The sequence below is a fragment of the Erigeron canadensis genome, chromosome 8 (genome assembly GCF_010389155.1).
Source record: "Erigeron canadensis isolate Cc75 chromosome 8, C_canadensis_v1, whole genome shotgun sequence".
Lineage (NCBI taxonomy): Eukaryota > Viridiplantae > Streptophyta > Magnoliopsida > Asterales > Asteraceae > Erigeron > Erigeron canadensis.
This window is the reverse complement of record NC_057768.1, coordinates 19417816-19431729: the sequence shown is the minus strand read 5'-3', so window position 1 is coordinate 19431729 and position 13914 is coordinate 19417816. Positions and strand designations below refer to the sequence as shown.

The 13914-nt window shown below is 35.6% G+C and overlaps 1 protein-coding gene across 1 annotated transcript; it reads left to right on the top strand.

The window, feature by feature from the left end:
• The first annotated feature begins 481 nt into the window (after nucleotides 1-481).
• On the top strand, nucleotides 482-8954 carry LOC122579065 (phospholipid-transporting ATPase 1-like). Its single transcript, XM_043751154.1, has 7 exons — nucleotides 482-2404; nucleotides 2952-3258; nucleotides 4277-4943; nucleotides 5340-5463; nucleotides 6054-6273; nucleotides 7564-8022; nucleotides 8465-8954. Exons 1-7 carry the CDS (start codon nucleotides 952-954, stop codon nucleotides 8670-8672), a joined length of 3438 nt encoding a protein of 1145 aa, XP_043607089.1. The 5' UTR covers nucleotides 482-951; the 3' UTR covers nucleotides 8673-8954.
• The last annotated feature ends 4960 nt before the right edge of the window (nucleotides 8955-13914 follow it).

Below are 13914 nucleotides of genomic sequence, written 5' to 3'. Positions count from 1 at the left end.
AATATTTTATTATTTCTTGTTTAATGAATAAATGCATGTGCCCCCATGATTTTTATGGATTAAAAAAACAATATGTGAGTGTTATACACATAAGCTTAGATACCCGACAGCCTTATATTCTCATCCCCTTATAAATATATGATTCAAGTATTATATTTTGTTAAACTTTTAAATACAAAAAGTATCTGATTTCGACTAATTGTATTGATTAAACTCGAAATAATCTTTGTCCGTCCGATGTTGTATTGGGTATGACTATGTAAAGAATAAAGGAAGGAAGGTTTTTATATGAGGTGGTCTAAAACACATTATATATTGAACGCTGGAAGAAGTTTTCCACGAAGGGTGTAGGCTGGGTTTCTGACACATGATTGATTGCTTCTGACATTTTTATTTATATTTATTAAATTAAAATAAAACCTTTTTTTATTTCTTTCGAACAACTCCCAAACACACACTCCTTTTTCCTCCTTAACAAACAAAAAATAAAAATAGAAAAGCAAAAAACAAAAAATCGACCTTTTTCTTTTCTTCTGAGGACGGCAATTGGATTTTCTTTAAAATCTCATTTTGGTTTTCTGCGATCCATCGTTACACCCACTATCCCACCCACACCCACACACACACAGTTATCTTCCAAATTAGGTAAGCAAACCCCCATTTAATATCTTTTAGATCTTCCTTTGCCCCTCAATCATCATTTTATACACTAGTAGAAGATAACTAAAGTAATTCACAAATATATATATATACATACAAAACCCCCACTTTTAGATTTACTAGCTCCTCAAACAAACACATTGTCTGCATTTCCAATTCCAGTTCCTAAAAGGGAGGGTTATATCTGTATTTGTATCTGTGTGTGTATGTATACTGTTTTCATACACTTTTTTTTATAATATATATTTTGAATTGTTCACAATATCATCATCATCTGAATCTTAATCCGGTATGAGTTTAGATGATGATGATGATGCCCAGATTGTTAACCACCGACCGGATTATTTGTCTTCGAAAAGTTGGAGAGCGAATTCGTCTGTCGATTTGGGATCGAAATTTGGTGATTCTAACATGTCTATGTCACATAGAGATCCTATTATTATGAATGATGATGATGCTAGGTTGGTTTATGTAAATGATGCTTTTAAAACAAATCAAAGATTCGAGTTTGCAGGAAATTCTATTAGGACTGCCAAGTATTCGGTTTTTAGTTTCTTGCCTAGGAACTTATTTGAGCAGTTTCATAGGGTTGCATATATATATTTCCTTATTATTGCTATATTAAATCAGCTTCCCCAGCTTGCCGTTTTTGGCCGAGGTGCTTCTATATTGCCATTATCTATTGTATTGTTGGTTACTGCCGTTAAAGATGCGTATGAGGATTGGAGGCGACATAGGTCAGATCGTATTGAGAATAATCGTTTGTCATATGTTTTAGTTAATGATAGATTTGAACAAAAAAAATGGAAAGATATTCAAGTAGGCGAGATTATTAAATTCTCTGCAGATGATACCATACCTTGTGATATTGTGCTGCTTTCGACTAGTGACCCCACTGGGGTTGCGTACATTCAGACTATTAATTTGGATGGTGAATCGAATTTAAAAACCCGTTATGCAAAACAAGAAACGCTTTCTAGGGTCCCTGAGAAAGATAGAATTGATGGGTTGATCAAGTGTGAGAAGCCTAATAGGAATATTTACGGTTTCATGGCCGCCATGGAGGTCGACGGAAAGCATCTGTCGCTTGGCCCGTCTAATATTGTGCTTCGAGGGTGTGTGCTCAAGAACACGAATTGGGCGGTGGGTGTAGCTGTTTATGCTGGAAGGGAGACCAAAGCTATGCTCAATAGTTCAGGAGCTCCATCCAAAAGGAGTCGTTTGGAGACCCGTATGAACAATGAGATCATCTTGCTCTCTGTTTTTCTTATTGCTCTGTGCACGGTTGTCTCTGTATGTGCTGGTGTTTGGTTAAAACGCCATGAAAGTGACCTTGAAGTCTTGCAGTTTTATAGGAAAAAGGATTACTCTGAACCAGAAGTTAAAAACTACAACTATTCTGGTGTGGCAATGGAGATATTCTTCACTTTTCTTATGTCGGTGATTGTCTTCCAGATTATGATACCCATTTCTTTGTACATATCCATGGAGCTAGTGCGTGTTGGTCAGGCTTATTTCATGATTAGAGATGATAAGATGTATGATGAAACATCCAACTCTAGATTCCAGTGCCGGGCATTGAATATAAATGAGGATTTAGGACAGATAAAGTATGTTTTCTCTGACAAAACTGGTACGCTGACCGAAAACAAAATGGAATTCAAATATGCAAGTATTTTTGGGGTGGATTACAGTGGGGAGAAAGCAGACTTTAATGGCGAACAAAAGGGATACTGCATTCAAGGTGCTACTATTTATTTTTGCGTTTCCTTCCATCTACCTTAACAATCATATTTTTTTAGTTGTTCGAATATGTCATATAATACCAATTTTGTTATATTGAATATACACAATTAGATAATCAATTATAGCAAAATGTGTGTTTGGATGTGCCTCTGCTTTTGGGATTATAATAATTAGAGCTGTTTTGAGTGTTTTGACAAATTTGGTTATATAAGAAAAAGATCATAAAATGACCAAACTGGAGTTTTTTTTATTTATTTCTTAAATGCCAAGTCTTCAAATTTATCTTCTGTCAACAATTCCTGTAGGTATATTATTATTGAAAGTATTATTAACAATGAAGATGTGGGTAAATGAGTAGTGTTTATCTTTGATTAAACAGTTTTTGCTGAAGCTGGCGTAAAGTTGATTATTTGACTTCAAGTCAATGATTATCGGTTTTATAATGCAAATCCAAAAAATGATCTAAGCTATGTGTGTAGTCCTCTCCAATCAGTCCCCTTTTAGTGAAAATGGAATAATCTTTTCATGTCCTTGTATGGTTTTAGTGAATGGGCAAGTTTGGAAGCCCAAAATGAAGGTAATGGTTGATAAAGAGCTACTTAAGCAATCACAAACTGGAAATGAGACAAAGGCTGGAAAACAGATTTATGATTTCTTCCTTGCACTGGCTGCTTGTAATACAATTGTGCCCATTGTTGTTGACACATCTGATCCTGCTGAGAAGTTGGTAGATTATCAAGGGGAATCCCCAGATGAACAGGCCCTTGTATATGCTGCGGCTGCTTATGGTTTTATGCTTATGGAACGAACCTCTGGCCACATAGTTATTGATATTCAAGGAGAAAGACAGAGGTATGTTAGTAGCCGTTTATAGGTTTGTTTTAGACTTCCCTTTTTAATGTATTTTTCATGTTATTTTCAAATCTATCCCTAATCCTGTTTATGCTTTAGCTAATGTACACATTAGCTAATATTATGATACACACTAGTATTGCTCTTTGACAAACCAGATCCATATGTCAGGGGAAAGGCAAACACTTTGAATTCCTATTTTGTTTGTTTGGGGATCGAATAAGAATTGATACATCACCCCAATTTGATGATGAGAATCTTATTCAAGGAATGCTTCATAGAATATTAATGTTCTGTGGTTATCGGTCTATATGGATCGAAAGCACACATTAGCCTATACATCTTTATATATTATAAAGCATTTGAATTTGGTCTTAAAACTAAAAAATTGTAAGTACAGGAAAATGACAATTTTACCCCTAATCATACATACAAATTTAATGAGAGAATCTTATAGTAATAAATTAAAAATCAATATTTGACCAAATTAAACGGAGCTTAGTCAATATGTATTAATATATACAATTAGTTATCACTCATTCTAACCTAACCGACACCAACCCCACACAAAGTCGACGGTCAACGAAGCCGGCGGCCGGAACCTACTAGACGGTCATCCTCACAAAATTCATAAACTGATCTACATGGTGCACAATTCTAGTATTACTCCGTGTCGTTGCTAAAAGTCCTCGTGGTTGAAGTTTGTTTTCTTAGTCCAGAAGGAAGATTTTGCTTTTCAATTTCCATTGTTCCTCTAAAACTGTCAGATTTTAAAGTTAATATTAAGATAGATGTGATGTTCTTGAGTTGCACCTTTTCTGAAGGTGCTATCCACTTTATTGTTATCATCTAAAGGTGTGCAAAAATATGTAGCTTTAAAGTTCCCTTCAGATATTAAAGTGGACCTTTTTGAGTCCAAAGGAGTACTTTTTCACCCTTTCTCTATGCTATTTTCTGCTTGTAGACATCAATCTTTTGCAGCTTCTAATTTGATGAACTACCAATCATGACAGCACAGGTTCAATGTTCTTGGAATGCATGAGTTTGATAGTGATAGGAAGAGGATGTCAGTTATATTAGGATATCCTGATGGCTCTGTAAAAGTTATTGTTAAGGGTGCAGACACTTCCATGTTTAACATCATTGATAAATCCACTAACTTGGATATAATAACAGCTACCGAAGCTCATCTTCATTCATATTCTTCCATTGGTTTAAGAACCCTTGTTGTTGGAATGCGGGAATTGGGTGTTCCTGAATTTAACCAATGGCAATCTTCTTATGAGACAGCTAGCACTGCTGTCATGGGTCGGGTTGCCTTGCTTCGTAAGGTTGCCATTAATTTAGAAAACAATCTTGAAATAGTGGGTGCATCAGCAATTGAAGATAGATTGCAAAAAGGTGTGCCAGAAGCAATCGAGTCGTTGAGAAAGGCGGATATAAAAGTCTGGGTATTGACTGGTGACAAGCAAGAAACTGCGATTTCTATTGGCTCCTCTTCTAAGCTATTAACGAGTAATATGAGGCGGGTAGTAATTAACAGTAACTCTAAGATGTCATCTAGGAAGAGTTTGGAAGATGCCTTGATTACCTCTGGTGGTCCAGGAGGTGATGCAAGTTCTGTTGCCTTAATTATTGATGGAACGAGCCTTGTCTATATCCTTGACTCTGAACTTGAAGAGCAGGTCATTACCAAATCTTTCAAAGTTTGAACCAAGGGTGGCAAAATTGGGTTGAGATAATAGTTTCAAAGCTGGTTGGGTTAGTTTGATTAAAACATTTTTTGTTTAAGGTATTTGGGAGACTTTTGACCTATATAACATGTTTTTTTGGGAACTTTGAACAAAAAGTAATATGGACTAAAAATGCACTTTGCGAGACTTTCAACCTATTTAACTTGTTTTCTTCGAAGGCAACATTTTTTTTATCCAGCTGAGCTTCAGAGATAAAACATAACTTGAGTTGACCTGTTCATTAGGAAATGGGTCTGAATTGCCCCCTCTTGTTAAAACCAAGTTTCATTTGTTTGAGTTTAATCTTATATGTGGAATTTTCAAGTCTTGTTTAATTTCATGTTGCAGCTGTTCCAGTTAGCTAGTAAATGTGCTGTGGTACTTTGTTGCCGAGTTGCTCCATTGCAAAAGGCTGGGATTGTGGCACTGATGAAAAATAGGACAGATGACATGACCCTTGCCATTGGGGATGGTAACCACTGTTTCTTGTTCCCATGCCATGAGAATTTCAAACACCACAAGTACAATAATTCCATTCCTAATAAATGTGGGATTCTCTTTTGAGGTAGCTTAAAGGGTTGGGCAAACCAGGCCTGCTAAGGGTCAAAACGTATTTTTTTTGTGTGGGTCGGTCGGTTTGGGTTGAGCCGCAAACATCTTATGTCTGATTTAATATATTTATTTATTTTTTATAACTAGGCAATACTTTAACCATGCCTACAAGAACTTAATCGTTAAAAAATCATCCAATTAATACTTCAGAATAAAGTGAACTTTCAATGTGTCCCATTTTATCCCCTAGAGTATAAAAGGCATATGGACCCATTCGTAAGTATCTGGACTTAAATTGCGACCTAAAAGCGTTCCTTGTAAAATCATATATAGTGTCATCTCCACCCATAATATTAATTAATTTTCTCACAGCCTAACATCATATGTAGATTTATATTTTAATTTTGTAAATGTCTGAGCAACACAGTCGAATCCTGACTCTTTTTATAGAATGACGTCCCTGCGTATCGATGTAGGCCTGATGATGAACATTTTTCCTAACTTTTACAGGTGCCAATGATGTTTCAATGATCCAAATGGCTGATGTTGGAATTGGAATCAGTGGCCAAGAGGGTCGTCAAGCTGTGATGGCATCAGATTTTGCGATGGGCCAGTTCCGTTTTTTGGTTCCTCTTTTGTTGGTCCATGGACATTGGAATTACCAGCGGATGGGTTACATGATACTTTATAATTTTTATCGGAATGCAATATTTGTCCTTGTGTTATTCTGGTAAGTTGCCTTTCAATCTTTGAAGAAATATATTTCTGTTTTTCTATTATATTGTTTAAGTATCTTTTTTCTTGGGCTAATTGCAATTGGTACATTGTACACAAAAGATAGTTAGATACATATATATATAATATTATATATATTGTGCATTGTACACAAAAGATAATTATATATTATATATATATATCTTATTAAACCTCCAGAATAACCCGAGTTTTCAAGGGATTTTCTTCTCACGAGATACCAAATGCCTGTGTAATTTGATCAATTCAAGGTCAAAGTGCGGTTGCTCCCATTGGAAACCTCAGACATTCTAACGGGACATATATCGAGCCTTTCATATTCGGGTTTTGTCAGCTAAAGCTTGGCTTTTCCTCCTATTCTACTAGATATAGAACAAGAACAGAACTAAATATATAAATAATTTGTAAACTGGAAAAATCGGAGCTACATATGTTTGTCAATCAGATTCAGTGAAAATGACAAAATAAGGACTAAATTAATTGAAGACCCTTGTTTAAGTTACACTTCACGAACATTGTAGGCAGAAGTGAATTGGGTAAGTCTACTCTATATGGTGGATGGTGGTAGTATTATGGGTTGGATGTGTAATGAGATACAATCGTGTAAATTTTTTAGTTGACTTCAAAATGGGCCAGGCTGAATTGGGTTGATGTGAGACACTTTTGTTTAGTTTTGTATTTGATATAAATAATTAGTTGTAAAATATGAGATATGAAAATAATAGTTGTAATATGTATATATATGTGTGTATATATATATGTATGTATATTTTTTAGAACGGCATTCTAATCTACTCCTACTCCTAAATTACACGCATGCCTGAGATGAAACCCAGGACTCTCGAAAAATACCTATTAATCCACCCCCCACAAATGTGGGAAGTGGGACTCGAACCCAGGTGGATCCTCCTAAGGTCAAAGACCTTACAAATGGGCCACCAACCCCATTGACATACACCAACCCCATTGACATATATATATATATATATATTAATGCGGCGTAGAAGGGTTTATGCCTAAAGTTATACTTAGCCTACTTGCGACCCATTCAAACTGTTTCTGTTTAGCTTTCACACTCTGATCCATTTTATTTACTACAGATGTAACATAATTGAATCGAGTCTAAAAGGCCACTGTTAGTGTTTGTCATTAATTTTCATTTACAATGCTCCTTATTTCATGTTCCTTGTGCAAGATCTAGAATCCCTTAGTCTTGTCATTTTCCTTCTCAATGTTCATATTCTAATGTAAAAATGATTCTTTCCAGGTACGTGCTCTTTACTGGCTTCACTTTGACCACGGCGATTACTGAATGGAGCAGTGTGTTATATTCTGTACTTTATACCTCAGTACCTACAGTTATCGTTGCGGTTCTCGACAAGGATCTAAGTAGAAGGTCTCTAATGGCATATCCTCAGCTATATGGGGCGGGACAAAGACAAGAAAGCTATAATGCAAAATTATTTTGGCTTACTATAGCAGATACATTGTGGCAGAGTATAGTGGTCTTCTATGTACCCTTATTTGCATACTGGAGAAGCGACATTGATGGTCCGAGCTTAGGAGACCTTTGGACTCTGGCAGTAGTGTTTCTGGTAAATATTCACTTAGCCATGGATGTTATTAGGTGGACTTGGGTCAGCCATGCATCAATCTGGGGATCTATTATTGCAACATGCATTTGTGTTATCATCATCGACGTGATTCCAGTGTTACCTGGTTACTGGTATGTAAATACCCTTGGCCATTTTGCATTTATTGGGGGAGTCTAAAGGGTAATGGGTCAAAACTCAAAACAGGTCAGGTTGGTATACCTGAAATACTTTTTGTTCAGTTTGTTTAGTATTTCTTACAAATAACTAGTGTTTTGAGTATGATTATAGTACTATCTTACTAGTGTTATATTATAATTTTTCTATTAAAACAATGGTTAAATAACTAACCAGTGTGCATTCCCAAAAAACAAGGTTAAATGGTCTGACTTAAATCAAAAAATTGTTATTCCGGTACTCCCATAAGAAGTCATTGTGGTAGTGCATGTGTGATTGAAACTTTTAGATCCGTCACAATAGCAGATATCTCGGTTTTATATATCCACATTCTAGGATATTTAAAAATAAAAATAAAAAAATACTGCATTGAGTAACTGGCTGTTGTAATCTTTGCAGGGCAATCTTCGATCTTGCAAGCAAAGAATCATTTTGGATTTGCTTGTTTGGCATTCAGATTGCAGCAGTTGTCCCTCGATTTGTTATAAAAATGTTCATACAACACTGTAAACCTTCTGACATTCAAATAGTAAGGGAAGCTGAGAAGTATGGATATTCAATGGAGCCTGGAGATCAGGAAATAGAAATGAACCAAACTGGGAGATGACCCGTTTTATGAGGTTCATTGCAATTTCTCCGTTTTGCATTTTTTGTTTTCATATTCTTTAGGTTGGTGTAGAGAAAAAGTAGTTCTCTTGCCTGCCTGTGTTGTTAGTTGTGTAGTACTTTTTCTGGGTTATTAGTTAGGTTTGTATTATTGTAGATTACCATTATTTACAACTTGATATGGGATGCATGTTGCATCAAAATGTTTCTTTCGAAATTAGTCGGAATACGAATACGTTACACTGTATGTTTCTACACCAATGAAAAACTTGTACGGGGCTAATTGCGTGTTGATACCTTTCTTACAAATGGGATGTCAAGCCTGTATCTTTAAGTCTCATTCAAGGGCCGGTCCTTATAGGGGGTTCTTCCCCACGTCCGACGCTGCACCGGCCAAAGATGCTACTAGCACGGGCGGCGTCGAGGCTCGCGTCCGGGGGTCATCCTAAATTTAGATGCAGTATTTGAAGCATGTGTGGGTCCCATTTCCGAATAAAAGGCTTTAAAATAAAATATAAAAAAAAAGAAGATTTTTTAATCAAAAGTTTTCATAACCAACTGCTAGTATCTATATTTTTGTATATTTTTTTTAATTTTTATTTTTCAAACCTTTATTTTATTCTCAACTTAACACAACCATTTTAAATCACAACTTCTTTCAATTCATTTTTATCTTACTCAAACCATTCCATAACCATTCCGTATCAAAATGCCGATACGAAGGTCAACTGAATCAAAAGATCTTTTGTTGTCAAGGTATTGGATGTTGAGGCTACCGGACCCTGTAAGCGGTAGATGTTAAATGACAAACCCCACCGAAAATGCTTGGAACGACATCACTCAAAAATGTTTACTGGGACACGACAAAAGGAGCATGCAACAAAGATCAACTAGTATGCCACTTCACCAAAATTCAAAACGTGTAAGCAGTTTCAGGCAATCTGTATGAGGTTGAATACAAGGGACGGCGTTCTCTAATGAGTTGCTTTATGCAACGGCACATCCATGAGACGTATGAGAGGAGCTTCGAATACGAGCAGTGCTTCAGGGAATTTATCATGGTTGTTTTTCAATTGTTCTGAATTATGAAGTGTGTTTTATTATTTTAATTAAGTGTTTTAGTATTCTGAATTATGTACCATGTTCTAGTATTGTAATGTCTTTTAAGTATTGTAATAAGAGATGCCTACTTGGTAATTTAATAACTACAAAAATTTATTCATAAATTAAAAACATTACAATAACTTAATAAAAGACAAACATACAACATAATAGTTTCTAGAACACATTCAAGTAAAAATTTTATTCATGCATCTGATAAACTGCTTTGGCTTATATGATCAAATTGTTTAAGGTGTAAACCGCTCAATCAAGTTGGTCAAGAGCAACATGAGTGTAACACCCCGCTAAAGCGGAATATACGGGATGCATAGATAAGCATAATTGTACACAGTACAAGTTCCAACACAGCCAATAACATTAAGAAGAAAGAAGTATAACAGTTATTACAGAACATGGGGTATACCCAGAATAGTCAATAATCGAAAGACAGAACAATTGTCTTTAAGTACCAAGGTCTTGAACTGAACAAGCAAAGGAAAGTCTTCACAGCTCCTGATCTTGAACGCTCGAACAATCGCCAAATGAATGAGCTTAAAAGAAGAAGACTCCTATGCTACAAGATCTAATAGCCTAGCCTGAAAAGCATGTAAGTTCAAAAGGTCAACTACGAAAGTAGTTGGTGATATTCACTCAAAGTACAATTTAATATACATATTAATGATATGTAGAGTAAGAACAAGGTCATAAGATCTGTACGTTTAGCAAAAGTACTTTGTAATAGTAAGAACAGTACAAGAACAAATAATGAACTATGAATGTATTGTCACTGCTAACCCGATTGGCCAGAACTGAACTGTGATGTAAAGATATGCTCATATTATTCAAGTACGTCAAGTAAGATCTAGATCAGAACAAGAACAAGTAATATGCATTCTCCAAAACTGCGGAGAATGAGGGTGGGCCTACCCTAAACAGCGCTGTCCATAATTACCTACGGTTCAATCCCTGAACTGTGGGATGTGAATTGATAGCAGTGAACAAGAACTGAACAAGTACAAATAAGAACTAGAACATGATAATGAACAAGTACAGTAGTATAAATGTATTTAAGGATCTTGCCCATTCAAGACTTAAATACTCTTTTAAACAGTTAAAAATCATATCATGAGTATCTCATAAGTTCATATAATAGTACGTAAAATAGTTCAAGAACATATGTAAAAGTACGAAATAGTTTTCATGTTTTTCAGTCCCCGATAAAAGAACTTGAACAAAATGTACGAAAGGGGGATTAGTGAACTCACAGTGATCTGGTACAAGCACAGTTTATAGGTACAAGGAACAAGCACAGAGATAGATAAGTTATATCTATCAAAACCCAAGCACGTCTTGATGGAAGCCTAAGTACATGTCATTGATCATAAATAAGTACGCATATTAGTTCATGTGATTAATTAATCACTGAAATGTCCTTGATGAACTGATGATTTGGTCCTTTGAAGATCTTTGAACGTTTTGACTCAAAGAGTTTGAATGAACTTTAAGTACTCGAACTGGACTCAATCTGAACGTCTTTGAACTCACACATATGTAATTATAATGTTAATTAGTTGAACGTGTCTTTAATAATGAACTTTAGCCTTAAGAAGTTAATTTGATTGTTCATAGAACTTGCACTTTAATGATTACGATGAATCATGACTTTAATGTACTCCATTAGGGTTTGCACAATGTACATAGTTCTAGATCGTTTTAGGAACTAGCTTCACTGTCAAAACATAGCCTTGAATGTGATTAATCAAATGGTAATGAAGCTAAGGATTGATTTGGTGATTAAGTACATGATTAGATCGTTTGAAGTTTAAGTATGATAAGTTGTAGGTGCAAGATTGTTTTAGGGTTTTGAAGTCCAAGATCATATCATAAGCTGGCTCAAGATCGTCCCACTTGCTTGATCAAGATCGTTTCATGGTTGCATAGGTTCAAGATCGTTTCATGATCACTCAGGCTCAAGATCGTTTCAGTAGGCAAGGCTCAAGATCGTTTTAGTAGACTAGCTCAAGATCGTTTTAAGGGATTGGTTCAAGATCGTCTTGGTTACCTAGACCAAGATCGTTTCAAGGTTTAAAGAACACGAACAAGAACAATGGTACAAGGTTCATTCTAGTTCAAGAACAAGTGTTTGAGCGAAACCGATCCAAAGGATTAGTTACCCAGTAAGTGTACCAACAGCAACACAACACAACACACAATCAAACGAGCATGCACAAGTACAAGATAGGCTGCCCTAGGACGATCTAGGCTTCAAGATCGTCCTAGCAGAATCGTTCTAGGCACAAGAACGGGTACGAGCACGACAATAAGGTCTAGATCGATTTCAGGACTCGTTTGGACATAGCACTAGCACATATACACACAATAACATTATCTATTAACACCATTACTAGTTTTCAAGATCAAATATCACATGAACAAGTTGTGACTTCAAGAACAAGTTGTCCTTCACTTTCAAAAATGGGTTTTGTAGATTAAAGCATGTTATGACCCAAATTTGTTCACACAAATGTTGTTAAACACATTTAGACACAAACCCCTTAACCATTAACACGTTTTTCATTCAAAAATTGGACCAAATCATCAAGAACATGAACTTGAAAAAGTACACTTTTAATTTGATCAAAAACTCATCAAGTGTTGTTGTTACCTGAGAAATGATTCAAGAAGTGTGTTTTGATTATCACAAGGATGCTAAAAGTACAAACGATTTCGATTAAATGTATCAAAATCAAGAGATGCTCTTATGTGTGTTTTATGGTGGCTGAGTTTGTGTTTTAGAGAGGGAGTGGTGAGATGGAGAAGATGAAGAATGGGGCTTTCTCTCACTAACTCTCTATTTATAGTCTTCCATAATAAATGAACTTAATAAGTGCAAGGACTATTTGCGAACATTTTGAACTAAAACTTTTATGAACACGAACGTTTACGAACCGAACATTAATATTTCATCGTATTTTAATCATAAACGCGTCATATAATCAAGATATAAACACATATTTTGGTCTAAAGCACGTCAAGAACTTAAATAAATTGAACTGTCTAGCCGTTCTAATGATGAAAGTACGATTCAAAGATCTTATTTAGAACATTTCCAAGACGATTGTTACAATGATTCTTGTCGATCTTCCCTTGTAAATAAGTAAAATATTGACACTCGAGAGATATCAGAACAATTCCTGCTTTGTAAAATAAAAATTTGTTCTCGACACCGTTTCTTTTTTGTAGTTAGTTTTTGCATAACTGCCACAAGTTCCTCTTAAAACAATTGGTGGGTCAAGGATATCAGTCATGATACTCTCCTGCACTTGATCCACAACCATATGTGGTTTTGGGTTAGTGACTTTTGATTAAGAAGCCATTTTCGGATATATAAAAGTTTGTGTTTTGAGAAGAAATATTTCATAAGAAGCCAATATTTATAGGTAAACTACAAGATGCTCCCTCAACGTTCAAAATTCAAAATATTTACACAATAAGCCCCTCCAACGTTCAAATTCAAAGTATTTACACATTAAGTCCTTCAAACGACCAAAAATTTAAAACATTTACGTATTCAGTCCCTGAAACGGTTAGACTGAATGTCACTCTATAAATGCGATCCAAGGGGCTTCCCAATTCAGTTCATTACCATTCCACTTTTCATTCTACTACAGACTCACCATTTCCAACCAAATGACGTCCTCATCAAATGTTGTTCACCGACCTCATATGACCATGGATGAGATGAAAACACTAATTATTGTTGATATCAAAGAGGACGCCTTTTCATCAAACAGAACTCTCCGGGGCTATAGATTACCTACGGAAAAAAGACGGCAATGCGAGCAACAGATACAGGTAATACAAGCGCCACAGCGCAACGTTTCGAAGCACGAAGACCGCTATTCTTCGTTTCCACATGAGGAGATCAACAAAGTCAAGATTGTATTAAATAATGTTTTTAAGGCCAGTGATGTGTAAAAATCTAGTTAAATTAAAATCTAGAAATACTTCGTACCGATTACTACACACAATCGGGCAGTGGACCCGTCCGTATGCAATATAGTTCAAAGTAAGTCTAGGATCGTTCCACAGAGACTAATAAGAGCAAATGAGTTTTAAGTAGTTACGAAAAGGTTGAATTT

What these genes read in the sequence shown, in the direction of transcription:
- LOC122579065 (XM_043751154.1), top strand. Translation starts at nt 952, where the DNA reads ATGAGTTTAGATGATGATGATGATGCCCAGATTGTTAACCACCGACCG. An exon ending in TTTGTCCTTGTGTTATTCTG is followed by an intron (nt 6,274 to 7,563) that starts GTAAGTTGCCTT and finishes GATTCTTTCCAG; the next exon opens with GTACGTGCTCTTTACTGGCT. An exon ending in CCAGTGTTACCTGGTTACTG is followed by an intron (nt 8,023 to 8,464) that starts GTATGTAAATAC and finishes TAATCTTTGCAG; the next exon opens with GGCAATCTTCGATCTTGCAA.